The sequence below is a fragment of the Oncorhynchus keta genome, chromosome 6 (assembly GCF_023373465.1).
Source record: "Oncorhynchus keta strain PuntledgeMale-10-30-2019 chromosome 6, Oket_V2, whole genome shotgun sequence".
Classification (NCBI taxonomy): domain Eukaryota; kingdom Metazoa; phylum Chordata; class Actinopteri; order Salmoniformes; family Salmonidae; genus Oncorhynchus; species Oncorhynchus keta.
In genome coordinates, this window is record NC_068426.1 from 39,643,294 (window position 1) to 39,656,802 (window position 13,509).

The 13,509-nt window shown below is 47.9% G+C and overlaps 1 protein-coding gene across 4 annotated transcripts in view; it reads left to right on the plus strand.

The window, feature by feature from the left end:
• Positions 1–235: 235 nt before the first annotated feature.
• akna (AT-hook transcription factor) overlaps positions 236–13,509 on the plus strand; it is a 44,666-nt gene continuing 31,392 nt past the window's right edge. Inside the window, exons 1-5 of one of the 4 annotated variants that reach the window (XM_052521486.1) lie at positions 236–405; positions 791–899; positions 3,986–4,551; positions 6,102–7,384; positions 7,614–7,688. In XM_052521486.1, coding sequence (XP_052377446.1) covers positions 4,143–4,551; positions 6,102–7,384; positions 7,614–7,688 — 1,767 coding nt within the window. In that variant the 5' untranslated portion in view covers positions 236–405; positions 791–899; positions 3,986–4,142. Of the gene's footprint in view, positions 900–1,098; positions 1,322–1,981; positions 2,228–3,985; positions 4,552–6,101; positions 7,385–7,613; positions 7,689–13,509 lie in introns of those variants that run through there. The other 3 variants (XM_052521487.1, XM_052521490.1, XM_052521488.1) reach the window with 3 other exon arrangements.

Below are 13,509 nucleotides of genomic sequence, written 5' to 3' on the forward strand. Positions count from 1 at the left end.
TTGAAATCTAAGAAAATGCTGCCCTCATGTGGATTAAAAATGATACTAAATATGTTTTCATCTCCCCCTTAATCAGTCGAGTCTTATTATATTCTGAGAATTATTCGGGAGGCTATAGAGTTGATCTCTGACACACTGGACGTGCACTTATTTTTTATTCTATCTACATTTTCATATTCATGTACCGTCAATGTTTATATCAGTGTATTTTTTTGGGGGGGGGGGGGACGTCAGTCCAAGCCAAGTCCTTCCCCCCATCGATGCAGCGAACCAATCGCTACTTTGCTTTCGGCGTCAGTTTGGTTTCTAAATAACTTTTCCGTCGGCAAAATCAGTGCCACGCTCCGAGAATGGATACTCTCTCTCTTTTCCCTGGTGGATGGACGTTAATGCCCACGATCACAGGTACTATCAACCAGTTCATTTGCCTTAGCCGTGATTGAGCCATGATCACATTTATGCCTTTTAGTTTTAAGTGATGGGAATTCGTATAATATAAAATACTTGGATCGCGCTAAGACACAACATTGGAGAGTGGGTTCAATCCTCTAGAAAGTAGTAGTTTCTAGCTAAACTCGCTACCTAACTATTACCCACATTTTTTTTAATGTGCTGTATACTCTTTGCTATAGTATCTCCGGTGGCTGAATTGAAACTGAACCGAGCTATAGTTCCGTTTTTTTGTTGTTTAGTCGGGTAAAGTGGGTGGCATTGAGTGAAGTCGTGGTTTGCAATGCATCGCTTGGTGACATTGGTATGGGTCTTTTTTTGTGTGTGTGTGGTTTGGAAGCGGTTCTCAAGGCAACCAAGGCCTGCTACTTTTGAAGTCTTTCCAATGCTGCAATCTCGATGCCTCTCTGAATTTCTGCTACAACTGCCTTGGACGATATAAACACAAGGTAAGTTTAGAATTTGTAAATGTGTAGTGCTTGTCACAAATAATGAGCATTCTTGAACAAAGTCGACAAAGTAGTCTTCTGTGTACTTCATTCATCTCAATGATTGAATCCAAAGTACTGTGTGTGTGTGTGTGTGTTAGTACACTTTAAGTAATGACAAAAAAAAAAAACTCAACTCCATTGCTATGCACTATTAATAAAAATGTATACTGTAATTACTCCTTATTACTAATGAATATAATAATAATAATAATATATGCCATTTAGCAGACGCTTTTATCCAAAGCATACATTCTACGTATGGGTGGTCCCGGGAATCGAACCCACTACCCTGGCGTTGCAAGCGCCATGCTCTACCAACTGAGCTACAGAAGGAGTGCTACTACCAACTGTGCTACTAATGCTACTAGCCTACTACACAGGTATAACTTAAGAACTAGTTAAAGGTCTGATGGGTTTTGGGGCTGTCTCTGTGTTGATGCATCATGGACCCAAGGAACCTCTGAACCCCTGTCGTTTTCCCCATACTTTCAGTCCGTTGTGGGACCATGTCTTCCACTCACTAGATGTAGACTAGCTGGTATAGCAGTGTTGTCAGGATGGAACGTCTTGTAGGTAGGCAGTTGGGAGACTTGGGAATTTTTGCAACTCTTCCGTGGTCCCCTGACTTAGTTCTAACTTATAACTGTGAGCATAAGGCTATTCACAGCACTGGGCCCAGTTTGGTTTGTTATTCTCCTGGCTCTGTGTCTGTCTGCATGTCCTTATCTCTCCCCTCGCCTTGTAAGAAGATTAGCCTACGTTGCTTAGTCAGTTAGTGAGGCCATCTTAGCCAATCTTCACAGGACTGGACTCTCTCGGCGTGGGTGAAGTCCGGAGGCTTCAGATAGATTCTCCGAATGGGCAGAATGCTCTGGTCCTCAGCCTTAACAAAACTGAAACGCGTTGCTTTTGGCTCTGTTGACGTCTGTCCTGCCAGCTTTGGGAGGGAGGGCTGGGAGTCTGGGAGAGGAGAGCCTGGCAGGTGCGCTAATTAGCCTAGCAGCTCTCGTTATCCCAGACTCAAGAGAGAGAGAGAGAGAGAGAGCTCCACTGGCACCCCGGGGATTAGTTTAGCTGTCAGTGGGGCTCTCTGGAGATGCAGGACTACTACTGGGTGTGCTCAACAGATCAGCCCTGTCTGTCTGGCTGTCTGTCCGTCTGACTGGCTGACTGGCTGTGAGCTGTTGGTGAGCCCCTCAGGGTTTAATAACCCAGCCTGACCACATAAAGCAACCTCGGAGTACCTCGTGGGCTGTATGCACACGCCGCTTGGATTTAAGCAACAGGTGAGTCCATTCTTGATGCTTCACCATCCACCGAATGGCTGTGATTATGGCTGTAATGACGAGTGTAGATGTGCATAATCTGAATCTATCAAAGGTGCGATCTTCGCTTTCAATTCATCGGCCTATTTTAAGATCGACTGCCTAAAACTGTTTGCGTTGAATGCCTTCCATCTAGGCTACGTCAAAGTAAGTTTGATGTTCACTGATGAACCACGTCCCGGAGCTGAAATTAGCCGTGAAAAATGCCTTTAAATTGTAGGTCTGCCTGTTGTCTCAGTTTAGAGTTTAGATGGGTTGTGCGTCAGCCCAACTGCCTCCTCTCCGCGGAGAGAGACTCTCCATACATTTTGCGTATGAAAAGGAGGACAGAGGAGCCATGAGTCTGCTGCTTGTTCCACATATAGTGAGAGTCCTGTTTTTGTTTCCTCCACAACAAAGACGAGCTGGTGCGTGTATGTTAGAACACACTGCGTATGCGTCCGCGTGTCAGATTAGAAGCAGCACTCTCCAAATAATCTGCTTTCGGTAATCTGGCATATTGATGAGGACCAAGATGCACGCACGGTGGCCACTTTTCGTAACGAGCAAGTCTAAGGTTTGCTGCTTCACTTTCCGGGTCTGTGTGTCTTGTAAAACTCGTTTGTTTTCCCGTTTTGTTGTTGTTGTTGTTGCTGTTGTTGTTGTCGTTGCTGTTGTTGTCGTTGCTGTTGTTGTTGTCGTTGTTGTTGTCGTTGTTGTTGTTGTTGTTGTTGTTGTGTTCCATGGTTCCTCCTACAACACACGTCCAGGTAGAACGTCCGTGTGTCTTTGTGAGGTGCATCGAAGAGTACTGTAGTATGGTGAGGAGGTTAACAAGTGTCTCTTGTACAGACGAGGCTTCGTCAGCTTCCCCAGCCAACCCCCAGAAACGTCTCTCATTTTGTCCTCTCTCGCGGCTCCTTGCCTTGTCCATGAGTCCGTGCTCTGAATGCTGTTTGGCTGAAGGTGGGGGTGAGAAGTGCAGCCTTGAGGCCTGTTGTTCTCCGTGTTGGTGTTGTCGGTTACCACGGGGACGGTTACCGGCAACCCCAGAGCTCTGTTGTAGGACTGAAGAGACTTTACACACCCATATTCCATGACATCCAGGACATAGTTGATCACCGTGTTCCCTGTTTTTGATCAAAAGCCCGTATGTTTTCCCATTGTTAGCCTAAATAAGCTATGTGCAATCTATCAAAACCGAGCTATAAAATGTGATCTAATGTGCACAGACTAACCCTGTTTCTTCTAAGAGTACTGTACATTTAGGAATTCATTCATGCAATTTGTCTCCCCCTTTTTGTTATCTGTCTTTGAAGCAACCATTTCTATTTTATATATACGTATAGTAAATATGATGCATACTGAAGGAGCAAACACATGGTTTTCTGCTGATTGGTTTAGATGCTTCCATGTTAGCAGTAGGGAGCAGCTGTGTGTGAGGGTGGAGACAGACTGTTCATTTCCTTGCTCTTTAGTCACAGTTCGTTAGCGCTGTGATCTGTGCTCTGCATCATATGAATGACTGCCTTAGTTACTGCCTTAAAGATGGCCTGCCGTTTGAGGTGTGGTGAAGTCACATTCAACAGAGTGGTAGGGATGCGGAGCCGCATTTTAGCTTTTCCCAATCGCCAGATGTTGTAGTGAATGTGTGTGCTTGCAGTTGAAATGTTTTGAATCAGAATCTGCGCTAAGTTATTTATCTCACTATCCCTGTATTGTTACTGCATTTGGTTTCAGGGTATCAAGTGTCCCAAGTGACAAAGCTTTCCATAAGACGGGCCTTCAGCCAGTAGGCTAGATTCTAAGCCATGGCTTTGGAGGTGGGCTTCAGAGGAGCAGCCAATCAGGATACTGGGTGACACCAGACCTGGCTAGAGGTCAGATCTGAGAGAGGATGGAGACCAGAGGGCAACGCACAAGGGCAGGAATTTTGTTCTGGACCCCCGCTCCTCAACGCCCCTCTCCCTTCAGCTCCATAGGCTCAGAGGTGGACTGGGGGGAAGAAGAAGAGGAGGATGAGGAAGGTTGGGACAGGAAAGCAGAAGAGGAGGAGGGCTTCCACACCCAGATGGATGAGAACGGGATCATAGGACTGGACGAGGCCTTGGACGATGTGGGTCCGGGAGGAGAGGAGGAGGGACAGGAGAATCCACCCCGGTACTCTGGAGCCTTGGAGGGGTCCCTGTCCCCCAGTAGGGCAGGTGGGCTGCGGCTGGTGGACCCTCTAGAGGAGCTGAGTTATAACCTGAGTGAGCTGCAGGACTCTGAGCCACCTGGAGAGGACACGCACGAGCTCTCACTCTGTGAGTCACACATGCAGTACTAACAATGGCCAGTAAGGCTCTGGTTAAAAGTAATGCACCATGTAGGGAATAGGGTGCCGTCTGGGACTCAGGCACCATGTAGGGAATAGGGTGCCGTTTGGGTCTCATGCACCATGTAGGGAATAGGGTGCCGTCTGGGACTCAGGCACCATGTAGGGAATAGGGGGCCGTCTGGGTCTCAGGTACCATGTAGGGAATAGGGGGCCGTCTGGGACTCAGGCACCATGTAGGGAATAGGGGCCGTTTGGGACTCAGGCACCATGTAGGGAATAGGGGCCGTCTGGGACTCAGGCACCATGTAGGGGAATAGGGTGCCGTCTGGGACTCAGGCACCATGTAGGGTGCCGTTTGGGACTCAGGCACCATGTAGGGGGCCGTCTGGGACTCAGGCACCATGTAGGGAATAGGGTGCCGTCTGGGACTCAGGCACCATGTAGGGAATAGGGTGCCGTCTGGGATTCAGGCACCATGTAGGGAATAGGGTGCCGTTTGGGACTCATGCACCATGTAGGGAATAGGGGGCCGTCTGGGACTCAGGCACCATGTATGGAATAGGGTGCCGTCCGGGACTCAGGCGCCATGTAGGGAATAGGGTGCCGTCTGGGACTCAGGCACCATGTAGGGAATAGGGTGCCGTCCGGGACTCAGGCGCCATGTAGGGAATAGGGGGCTGTCTGGGACTCAGGCACCATGTAGGGAATAGGGGGCCGTTTGCGACTCAGGTACCATGTAGGGAATAGGGTGCCGTCTGGGACTCAGGCACCATGTAGGGAATAGGGGGCCGTCTGGGACTCAGGCACCATGTAGGGAATAGGGGGCCATTTGCGACTCAGGTACCATGTAGGGAATAGGGTGCCGTCTGGGACTCAGGCACCATGTAGGGAATAGGGGGCCGTTTGGGACTCAGGCACCATGTAGGGAATAGGGGGCCGTTTGGGACTCTGGCACCATGTAGGGAATAGGGGGCCGTTTGGGACTCAGGCACCATGTAGGGAATAGGGGGCCGTTTGGGTCTCAGGCACCATGTAGGGAATAGGGGGCCATCTGGGACTCAGGCACCATGTAGGGAATAGGGTGCCGTCTGGGACTCAGGCACCATGTAGGGAATAGGGGGCCGTCTGGGACTCAGGCACCATGTAGGGAATAGGGGGCCGTTTGGGACTCAGGCACCATGTAGGGAATAGGGGGCCGTCTGGGACTCAGGCACCATGTAGGGAATAGGGTGCCGTCTGGGACTCAGGCACCATGTAGGGAATAGGGTGCCGTCTGGGACTCAGGCACCATGTAGGGAATAGGGTGCCGTCTGGGACTCAGGCACCATGTAGGGAATAGGGGGCCGTCTGGGACTCAGGCAATGTAATAACTTCTTTAGCGAAGTATCACATTTCAACCGAGCCAGAAGCATCAAAGGCGTAAGCCGTCTTACGTCTGCAAGCAGGGGTGACCATGCTGTGTGTTTATGAACACGGTTACCGCTGAGATGGATGCATCTGAACTCTTCTCCCATGCCCCCTCTCTTTCTCTGTTAGGTGACGATGTATTGGAGGACAAGGACAGTGTGGAGATCTGGAGTGAGGAAGAGGAGCAGCAGAAAGTTGAACAGGAGAAGAGCTGCGTGGTCGACAGGCAGCGGATGGAGCATCTCCCAGAGAGAGACAGACAGCTGGACGTGACGGAGGACGAGAAGGAGATGGAGGAGGAGGAGGACAGCGAGCCACACGCGCACACTGACACGATGGCATATCCTGTCATAGCTGGGGCTGGGCCTGGGCCTGGGCCTGGCTGGGACCAGGGCCTTATTGTCAGAGGTGGAAAGTGGGGGAAGGAGGAGAGCGAGGTCTGTGCTGTAGGCAGTTATAGGGCCGACCTACAAATAGAGAAGACTAGTGAACTCTCAGAGAGTGACAGCAGAGGGGGGGAACGGTTGGGAGCGAGTGTGTCTGGAAACCAAATTTTCCCTCCCGACCTGCTCTGTTCATCCCCCCAGTCTCTCCCCTCCCCTCCCAGTTCTACCTTTCCTCACCTCCTCCACTTCTCCTCTGAGGAGTTGGCCTATGCTCCAGGGATTGAAGCCGAGACGTTCCCGGAGGATCCCACCTTCACGGAGAGCCTTCCGGAATCCCGCAGCAGCCGGATGAGCAACGCCCCCAGGCCTCATTGGCCGCTTGAGTCAGGGGGGGAGGATCTCAAGCCTAGGACCTCCCCTTACCCAGCAGCTATCTCTCCTGCGTGTGGGATATCTTATCAACTCAGCGAGAGAAAAGAGAGGGGTGGAGAGAGCCCACAGGATGAGGCAGGCGTTAACCATCGACAACACCCCTATCCGAGGAGGATAAGACAGAGCTTATCTGACACCCCACAAGCCATGGTTTGTTCCTCTCAGACATCCTGGCATGTACCCTCACAGTCCCCCCTTCACAGCAGCACCAAGGACTGGAACCACCAGACCCCCAGGGAGAGCCCCCCCAAACCCCAACCCAGGAGTCATGACCCTGACATGGACGAGGGCCGAAGAGGCCCACTGACCTACCCCACCCCAGACTTCTCCAAGGTAGAGCCCAGGGTCCACTTCCCTAAGAGCGGCTACACCCCCCCCAAGAGCAAAGGCTCCCCCAGAAAGAGGTCTCTGTCAGTGGAGCCCCCCCTGGTGTTCAAGTCCCCTGCTGACATAGTGAGAGAGGTGCTGCTGAGCAGTACAGACGGACCCCAATCCCCCTCGCCGCCCAACGGGCCCCGCAGGCCCCTGAACTCTATGGTGCCAGAGGATTTCAGATGCCCACAACAGGCCAGCACTCTGGTACAGCAGCTGCAGGTATATACACAGAGATCAGGAGGACACCGCGGGCACGCGCTCAGACTAACTCTGATTCCTTAGCGTTCTGGCATGCTCAGACTTTTCCAAGTGTTTGACTCACTGACTCCACATTCACTTACAAATTCACTGATTGATTCCCTAATGGACTATCTCTGGGTAGTGCTTCTCCACTTCCTGTCCAGCTCACAGTGTTCGCTCTTCTCCTCCCTCCCCCTCTTTTCTCTAGGAGGACTACAACAGGCTGCTGACCAAGTATGCTGAGGCAGAGAACACTATTGACCGGATGCGCCTGGAAGCCAAGGTAGTCTATATGGTCTGTCCACTGAGTTTGCAAAAACATTAGGAACACCCGCTCTTTTCAATGGCAGATTGACCCAGGCGGATCCAGGTCGAAAGCTATGATCCCTTGTTGACCTCCCCTGTTAAAGCGGCAATATGTCACTTTTCAGGCGACCCGACCAAATGCACATAGAAATGTGACTTATAGATCTGTCATCGAAAGTAAGTCTAAGAAGTGGTAGATCCGTTCTATGGGGACTCACTTTCAGTTTTGTACACCAGCTTCAAACAGCTGAAAATGCAATATTTTTGGTCATAGAAAATGTATTTCACAGCGGTTGTAGATGGTACAATGATTCTCTATGATTCTCTGCTTGTTTTGTCACATAAACAAAAGTTAAATCAGTGGAGATGAAGGGGAGGCGAGAGGTTAAAGAAGGACTTTTAAGCCTCGACAACTGAGACATGGAGTGTGTGTATGTGTGCCATTCAATCGGCGAGACAAAAAAATGTAAGTGCCTTTGAACGGGGCGTGGTAGTAGGTGCCAGGCGCACCGGTTTGTGTCAAGAACTGCAACGCTGCTGGGTTTTTCAAGCTCAACAGTCTCCCGTGTGTATCAAGGCTGTTCCACCACCCAAAGGACATTCAGCCAACTTGACACAACTGTGAGAAGCACTGGAGTCAACATGGGCCAGCATCCCTGTGGAACGCTTACAACACCTTGTAAAGTCCATGCCCTGATGAATTGATTCTGTTCTGAGGGCCAAAGGGGGTGCAAATGAATATTAGGAAGGTGTTCCTAATGTTTTGTGTACTGTGTGTGTGTGTAGTGTGTGTAGTGTGTGTGTGTGTGTGTGTGTGTGTGTGTGTGTGTGTGTGTGTGTGTGTGTGTGTGTGTGTGTGTGTGTGTGTGTGTCTAACATTGTGTCAGCACACAAGTGTGTCATCTCGATAGCTGTATGCGCTACAAAACTTCTATTGAGAAATTGTCTATACACCGAGGTTTCTCTTCAAGGGCCAGGGGCTTTATTTATCAAGCGTCTAAGAGTGTAAGCTCTGATTTGGGATCAGTTCTGGCTTTGAGATCACAATATATCAAGTGTATTTGTTGTCTCTGGCAGATGGAGTGGTTCTATTTAGTCCTCTCTGCTCTGCATCTGAATACATGCAGGCCACATGAAAGACAACACAAAGCAGATGCTGGAGAGGGCCCCTCAGGTGACCTGTATGATCATAGCCTGTGTTTACCTCCCAAATAGCACTCTATTCCCTAAGTAGTGCCCTACATTAGTCCGGGACCCATTGGCTTCTGGTCAAAAGTAGTGCACTATAGAGGGTGCAATCCGGGACACGACTTGTTTCAGAGGGCGCCCCCGCATGTATAATACACTATGTATAATACACTATGTATAATACACTACCTACTGAGGAAAAAGGACTTAGGACTTTACTCGTCACCTCCCAAGAGCCACAGTGAGATTGTGATTCAGATGAAGGAATTAGACTCTCAAAGTGTGTTATGGAAAGGGAGTTGTGGAAAGTGTGTTATGGAAAGTGTGTTATGGAAAGTGTGTTATGGAAAGTGTGTTATGGAAAGTGTGTTGTGGAAAGTGTGTTATGGAAAGTGTGTTATGGAAAGTGTGTTATGGAAAGGGAGTTGTGGAAAGTGTGTTATGGAAAGTGTGTTATGGAAAGTGTGTTATGGAAAGTGAGTTGTGGAAAGTGTGTTATGGAAAGTGTGTTATGGAAAGTGTGTTATGGAAAGTGTGTTATGGAAAGTGTGTTATTGAAAGGGAGTTGTGGAAAGACGAGTAAACAGCCAGAGAATAAGATGCAACTTGCGTTACTGCATTCTGACTAGAACTTCTTTCAGCGCTGCTCGCGTATCCCAAGTTCCTATTTGGTAAGAGGGTTAACTACCCCACTTAGCTTTTGGCCATTTGCTTGATAGTTCTTAATTGCTCTCTGACCACCAATACTAGACACACACTAAGTAGACCCATCCTGTCATGTGGGGTACAGTCCTATGACCCTGCGGTTCACATTAGGACAATCGCGTGCATTGTTTTTTGACCCTCGTGATGGGTGCAGTGGAGGAAAACAGGAAATGACATCATTGATGTCCGAGCCCTGTAGGGGTGTCCGCTCCAGATGGACAGGGTAGTGACAGTTTGTTGTCGTAGTCTTGGCTGTTCACGGTACCTTGTCTCGTAGTTGTTGGTTAAAGCCTCTAGTCGTTGATTTTAAAAGGCAGAGAGGTAGGTGTTCCTATCTGCCGTCTTCTATTCCATCTGCACAACAGTCTCCACTTAATACTAATTCAAATCTAGCTTACCCCCTCCTCCACCTCTCCTTACACACACTACCATCTGTCTCTCTCCTCCTCCCTCTGGAGACACAACAGCAATGTCGATGTGCTGGGAGGGCCAATTCATTCCTTTGTCAAGCACCGTCCCAATACCTGCTGCTAGGTTTGCCTGTACAATTAAAGCTGCGACATGCACAGATACATGTGTCATAGATCTGTCACGGTCATTGAAGGCAAGTCTAAGAAGGGGTAGATCAGTTCTATGTGCTCTATTTCTATGCTTTCCCGATATCAGTTCTATCACCCTGAGACCGAGGTAGAGCCGAGAGGGGTTGAAATAGGGACCTCTCCACAAAATGGAGGATGTGATGCATACGTATACATTAACCACACATAGACGGTAGAGCCTTATAACCCCAGACTTTCCTGTTTTGCGAAGCATCTCTCCTCCAAGATAGAATGGCTATAAAGGTCCCGAGACCACAACCCCACTGGTGTTTAAATCCTGGCCTGCAGCTTTATGACTCAGAAGACCTGTTCTCTCTGCTAGCGCACGGCAAGCGGTACCGATGCACCAGCTCTGGAACCAACAGGACCCTGAACAGCTTCTACCATAACACTGCTAAATAGTTACCCAATTGACTCATCACCAATGTTCCCTCACATTCTTTGGTGAGCAGATGTCAGGTCTGCCGAGCGCAAACTAGAACGTTGTGAAAATTCTGTGCAACTTCCAGCGTTTACAGTGAACCCTGAGGCTGTACCCGCTTTAAGTTACCGTTTTAACAGTGAACCCTGAGGCTGTACCCGCTTTAAGTTACCGTTTTAACAGTGAACCCTGAGGCTGTACCCGCTTTAAGTTACCGTTTTAACAGTGAACCCTGAGGCTGTACCTGCTTTAAGTTACCGTTTTAACAGTGAACCCTGAGGCTGTACCCGCTTTAAGTTACCGTTTTAACAGTGAACCCTGAGGCTGTACCCGCTTTAAGTTACCGTTTTAACAGTGAACCCTGAGGCTGTACCTGCTTTAAGTTACCGTTTTAACAGTGAACCCTGAGGCTGTACCTGCTTTAAGTTACCGTTTTTACAGTGAACCCTGAGGCTGTACCTGCTTTAAGTTACCGTTTTACTGTGAACCCTGAGGCTGTACCCGCTTTAAGTTACCGTTTTAACAGTGAACCCTGAGGCTGTACCCACTTTAAGTTACCGTTTTAACAGTGAACACTGAGGCTGTACCTGCTTTAAGTTACCGTTTTAACAGTGGCCGTGTAGACTACTGTGGCTATTTGATCATAATGTAGACCTACCAGAGTGGCCTACCATCAAAAACAATGGAGAAAATGCATCCCGTAACATTTTAACAGGGAAATAGCTGTTCTGTCATTCAGCCTACAGTAGCAGCCAATGTGTGGTGTTCAATGTGGGCCTACATTCCATGAAACCTATGGAAAACAACATGCAGGGCTTGATTTCAACTTGTTTTAACCTGTACTGCACGCCCGCAAACGTGCGCAGCTTAGAGGGAATATCACTCATCACATATGCTGCTGTTACTGTTTAATATCTATCCTGTTGTCCCTTTATCCCTACCTATATGTACTCTACTGTTAGGGGTCACTTAGAAATGCCCTTTATCCCTACCTATATGTACTCTACTGTTAGGGGTCACTTAGAAATGCCCTTTAACCCTACCTATATGTACACTACTGTTTGGGGTCACTTAGAAATGCCCTTTAACCCTACCTATATGTACTCTACTGTTAGGGGTCACTTAGAAATGCCCTTTATCCCTACCTATATGTACTCTACTGTTAGGGTCACTTAGAAATGCCCTTTATCCCTACCTATATGTACACTACTGTTAGGGTCACTTAGAAATGCCCTTTATCCCTACCTATATGTACACTACTGTTTGGGGTCACTTAGAAATGCCCTTTATCCCTACCTATATGTACTCTACTGTTAGGGGTCACTTAGAAATGCCCTTTAACCCTACCTATATGTACACTACTGTTAGGGTCACTTAGAAATGCCCTTTCTCCCTACCTATATGTACACTACTGTTTGGGGTCACTTAGAAATGCCCTTTCTCCCTACCTATATGTACACTACTGTTTGGGGTCACTTAGAAATGCCCTTTAACCCTACCTATATGTACACTACTGTTAGGGTCACTTAGAAATAACCTACCTATATGTACACTACTGTTAGGGGTCACTTAGAAATGCCCTTTAACCCTACCTATATGTACACTACTGTTTGGGGTCACTTAGAAATGCCCTTTAACCCTACCTATATGTACACTACTGTTTGGGGTCACTTAGAAATGCCCTTTAACCCTACCTATATGTACACTACTGTTAGGGGTCACTTAGAAATGCCCTTTAACCCTACCTATATGTACACTACTGTTTGGGGTCACTTAGAAATGCCCTTTAACCCTACCTATATGTACACTACTGTTAGGGGTCACTTAGAAATGCCCTTTAACCCTACCTATATGTACACTACTGTTAGGGGTCACTTAGAAATGCCCTTTATCCCTACCTATATGTACACTACTGTTAGGGGTCACTTAGAAATGCCCTTTAACCCTACCTATATGTACACTACTGTTTGGGGTCACTTAGAAATGCCCTTTATCCCTACCTATATGTACACTACTGTTAGGGGTCACTTAGAAATGCCCTTTAACCCTACCTATATGTACACTACTGTTTGGGGTCACTTAGAAATGCCCTTTATCCCTACCTATATGTACACTACTACTGTTTTAACCCTACCTATATGGGGGGTCACTTAGAAATGCCCTTTAACCCTACCTATATGTACACTACTGTTTGGGGTCACTTAGAAATGCCCTTTAACCCTACCTATATGTACACTACTGTTTGGGTCACTTAGAAATGCCCTTTAACCCTACCTATATGTACACTACTGTTTGGGGTCACTTAGAAATGCCCTTTAACCCTACCTATATGTACACTACTGTTTGGGGTCACTTTAGTGTACTCTACTTTTGGGGTCAACCCTACCTATATGTACTCTACTGTTTGGGGTCACTTAGAAATGCCCTTTAACCCTACCTATATGTACACTACTGTTTGGGGTCACTTAGAAATGCCCTTTATCCCTACCTATATGTACACTACTGTTTGGGGTCACTTAGAAATGCCCTTTAACCCTACCTATATGTACACTACTGTTTGGGGTCACTTAGAAATGCCCTTTAACCCTACCTATATGTACACTACTGTTAGGGGTCACTTAGAAATGCCCTTTAACCCTACCTATATGTACACTACTGTTTGGGGTCACTTAGAAATGCCCTTTATCCCTACCTATATGTACACTACTGTTAGGGGTCACTTAGAAATGCCCTTTATCCCTACCTATATGTACACTACTGTTTGGGGTCACTTAGAAATGCCCTTTATCCCTACCTATATGTACACTACTGTTTGGGGTCACTTAGAAATGCCCTTTAACCCTACCTATATGTACACTACTGTTTGGGGTCACTTAGAAATGCCC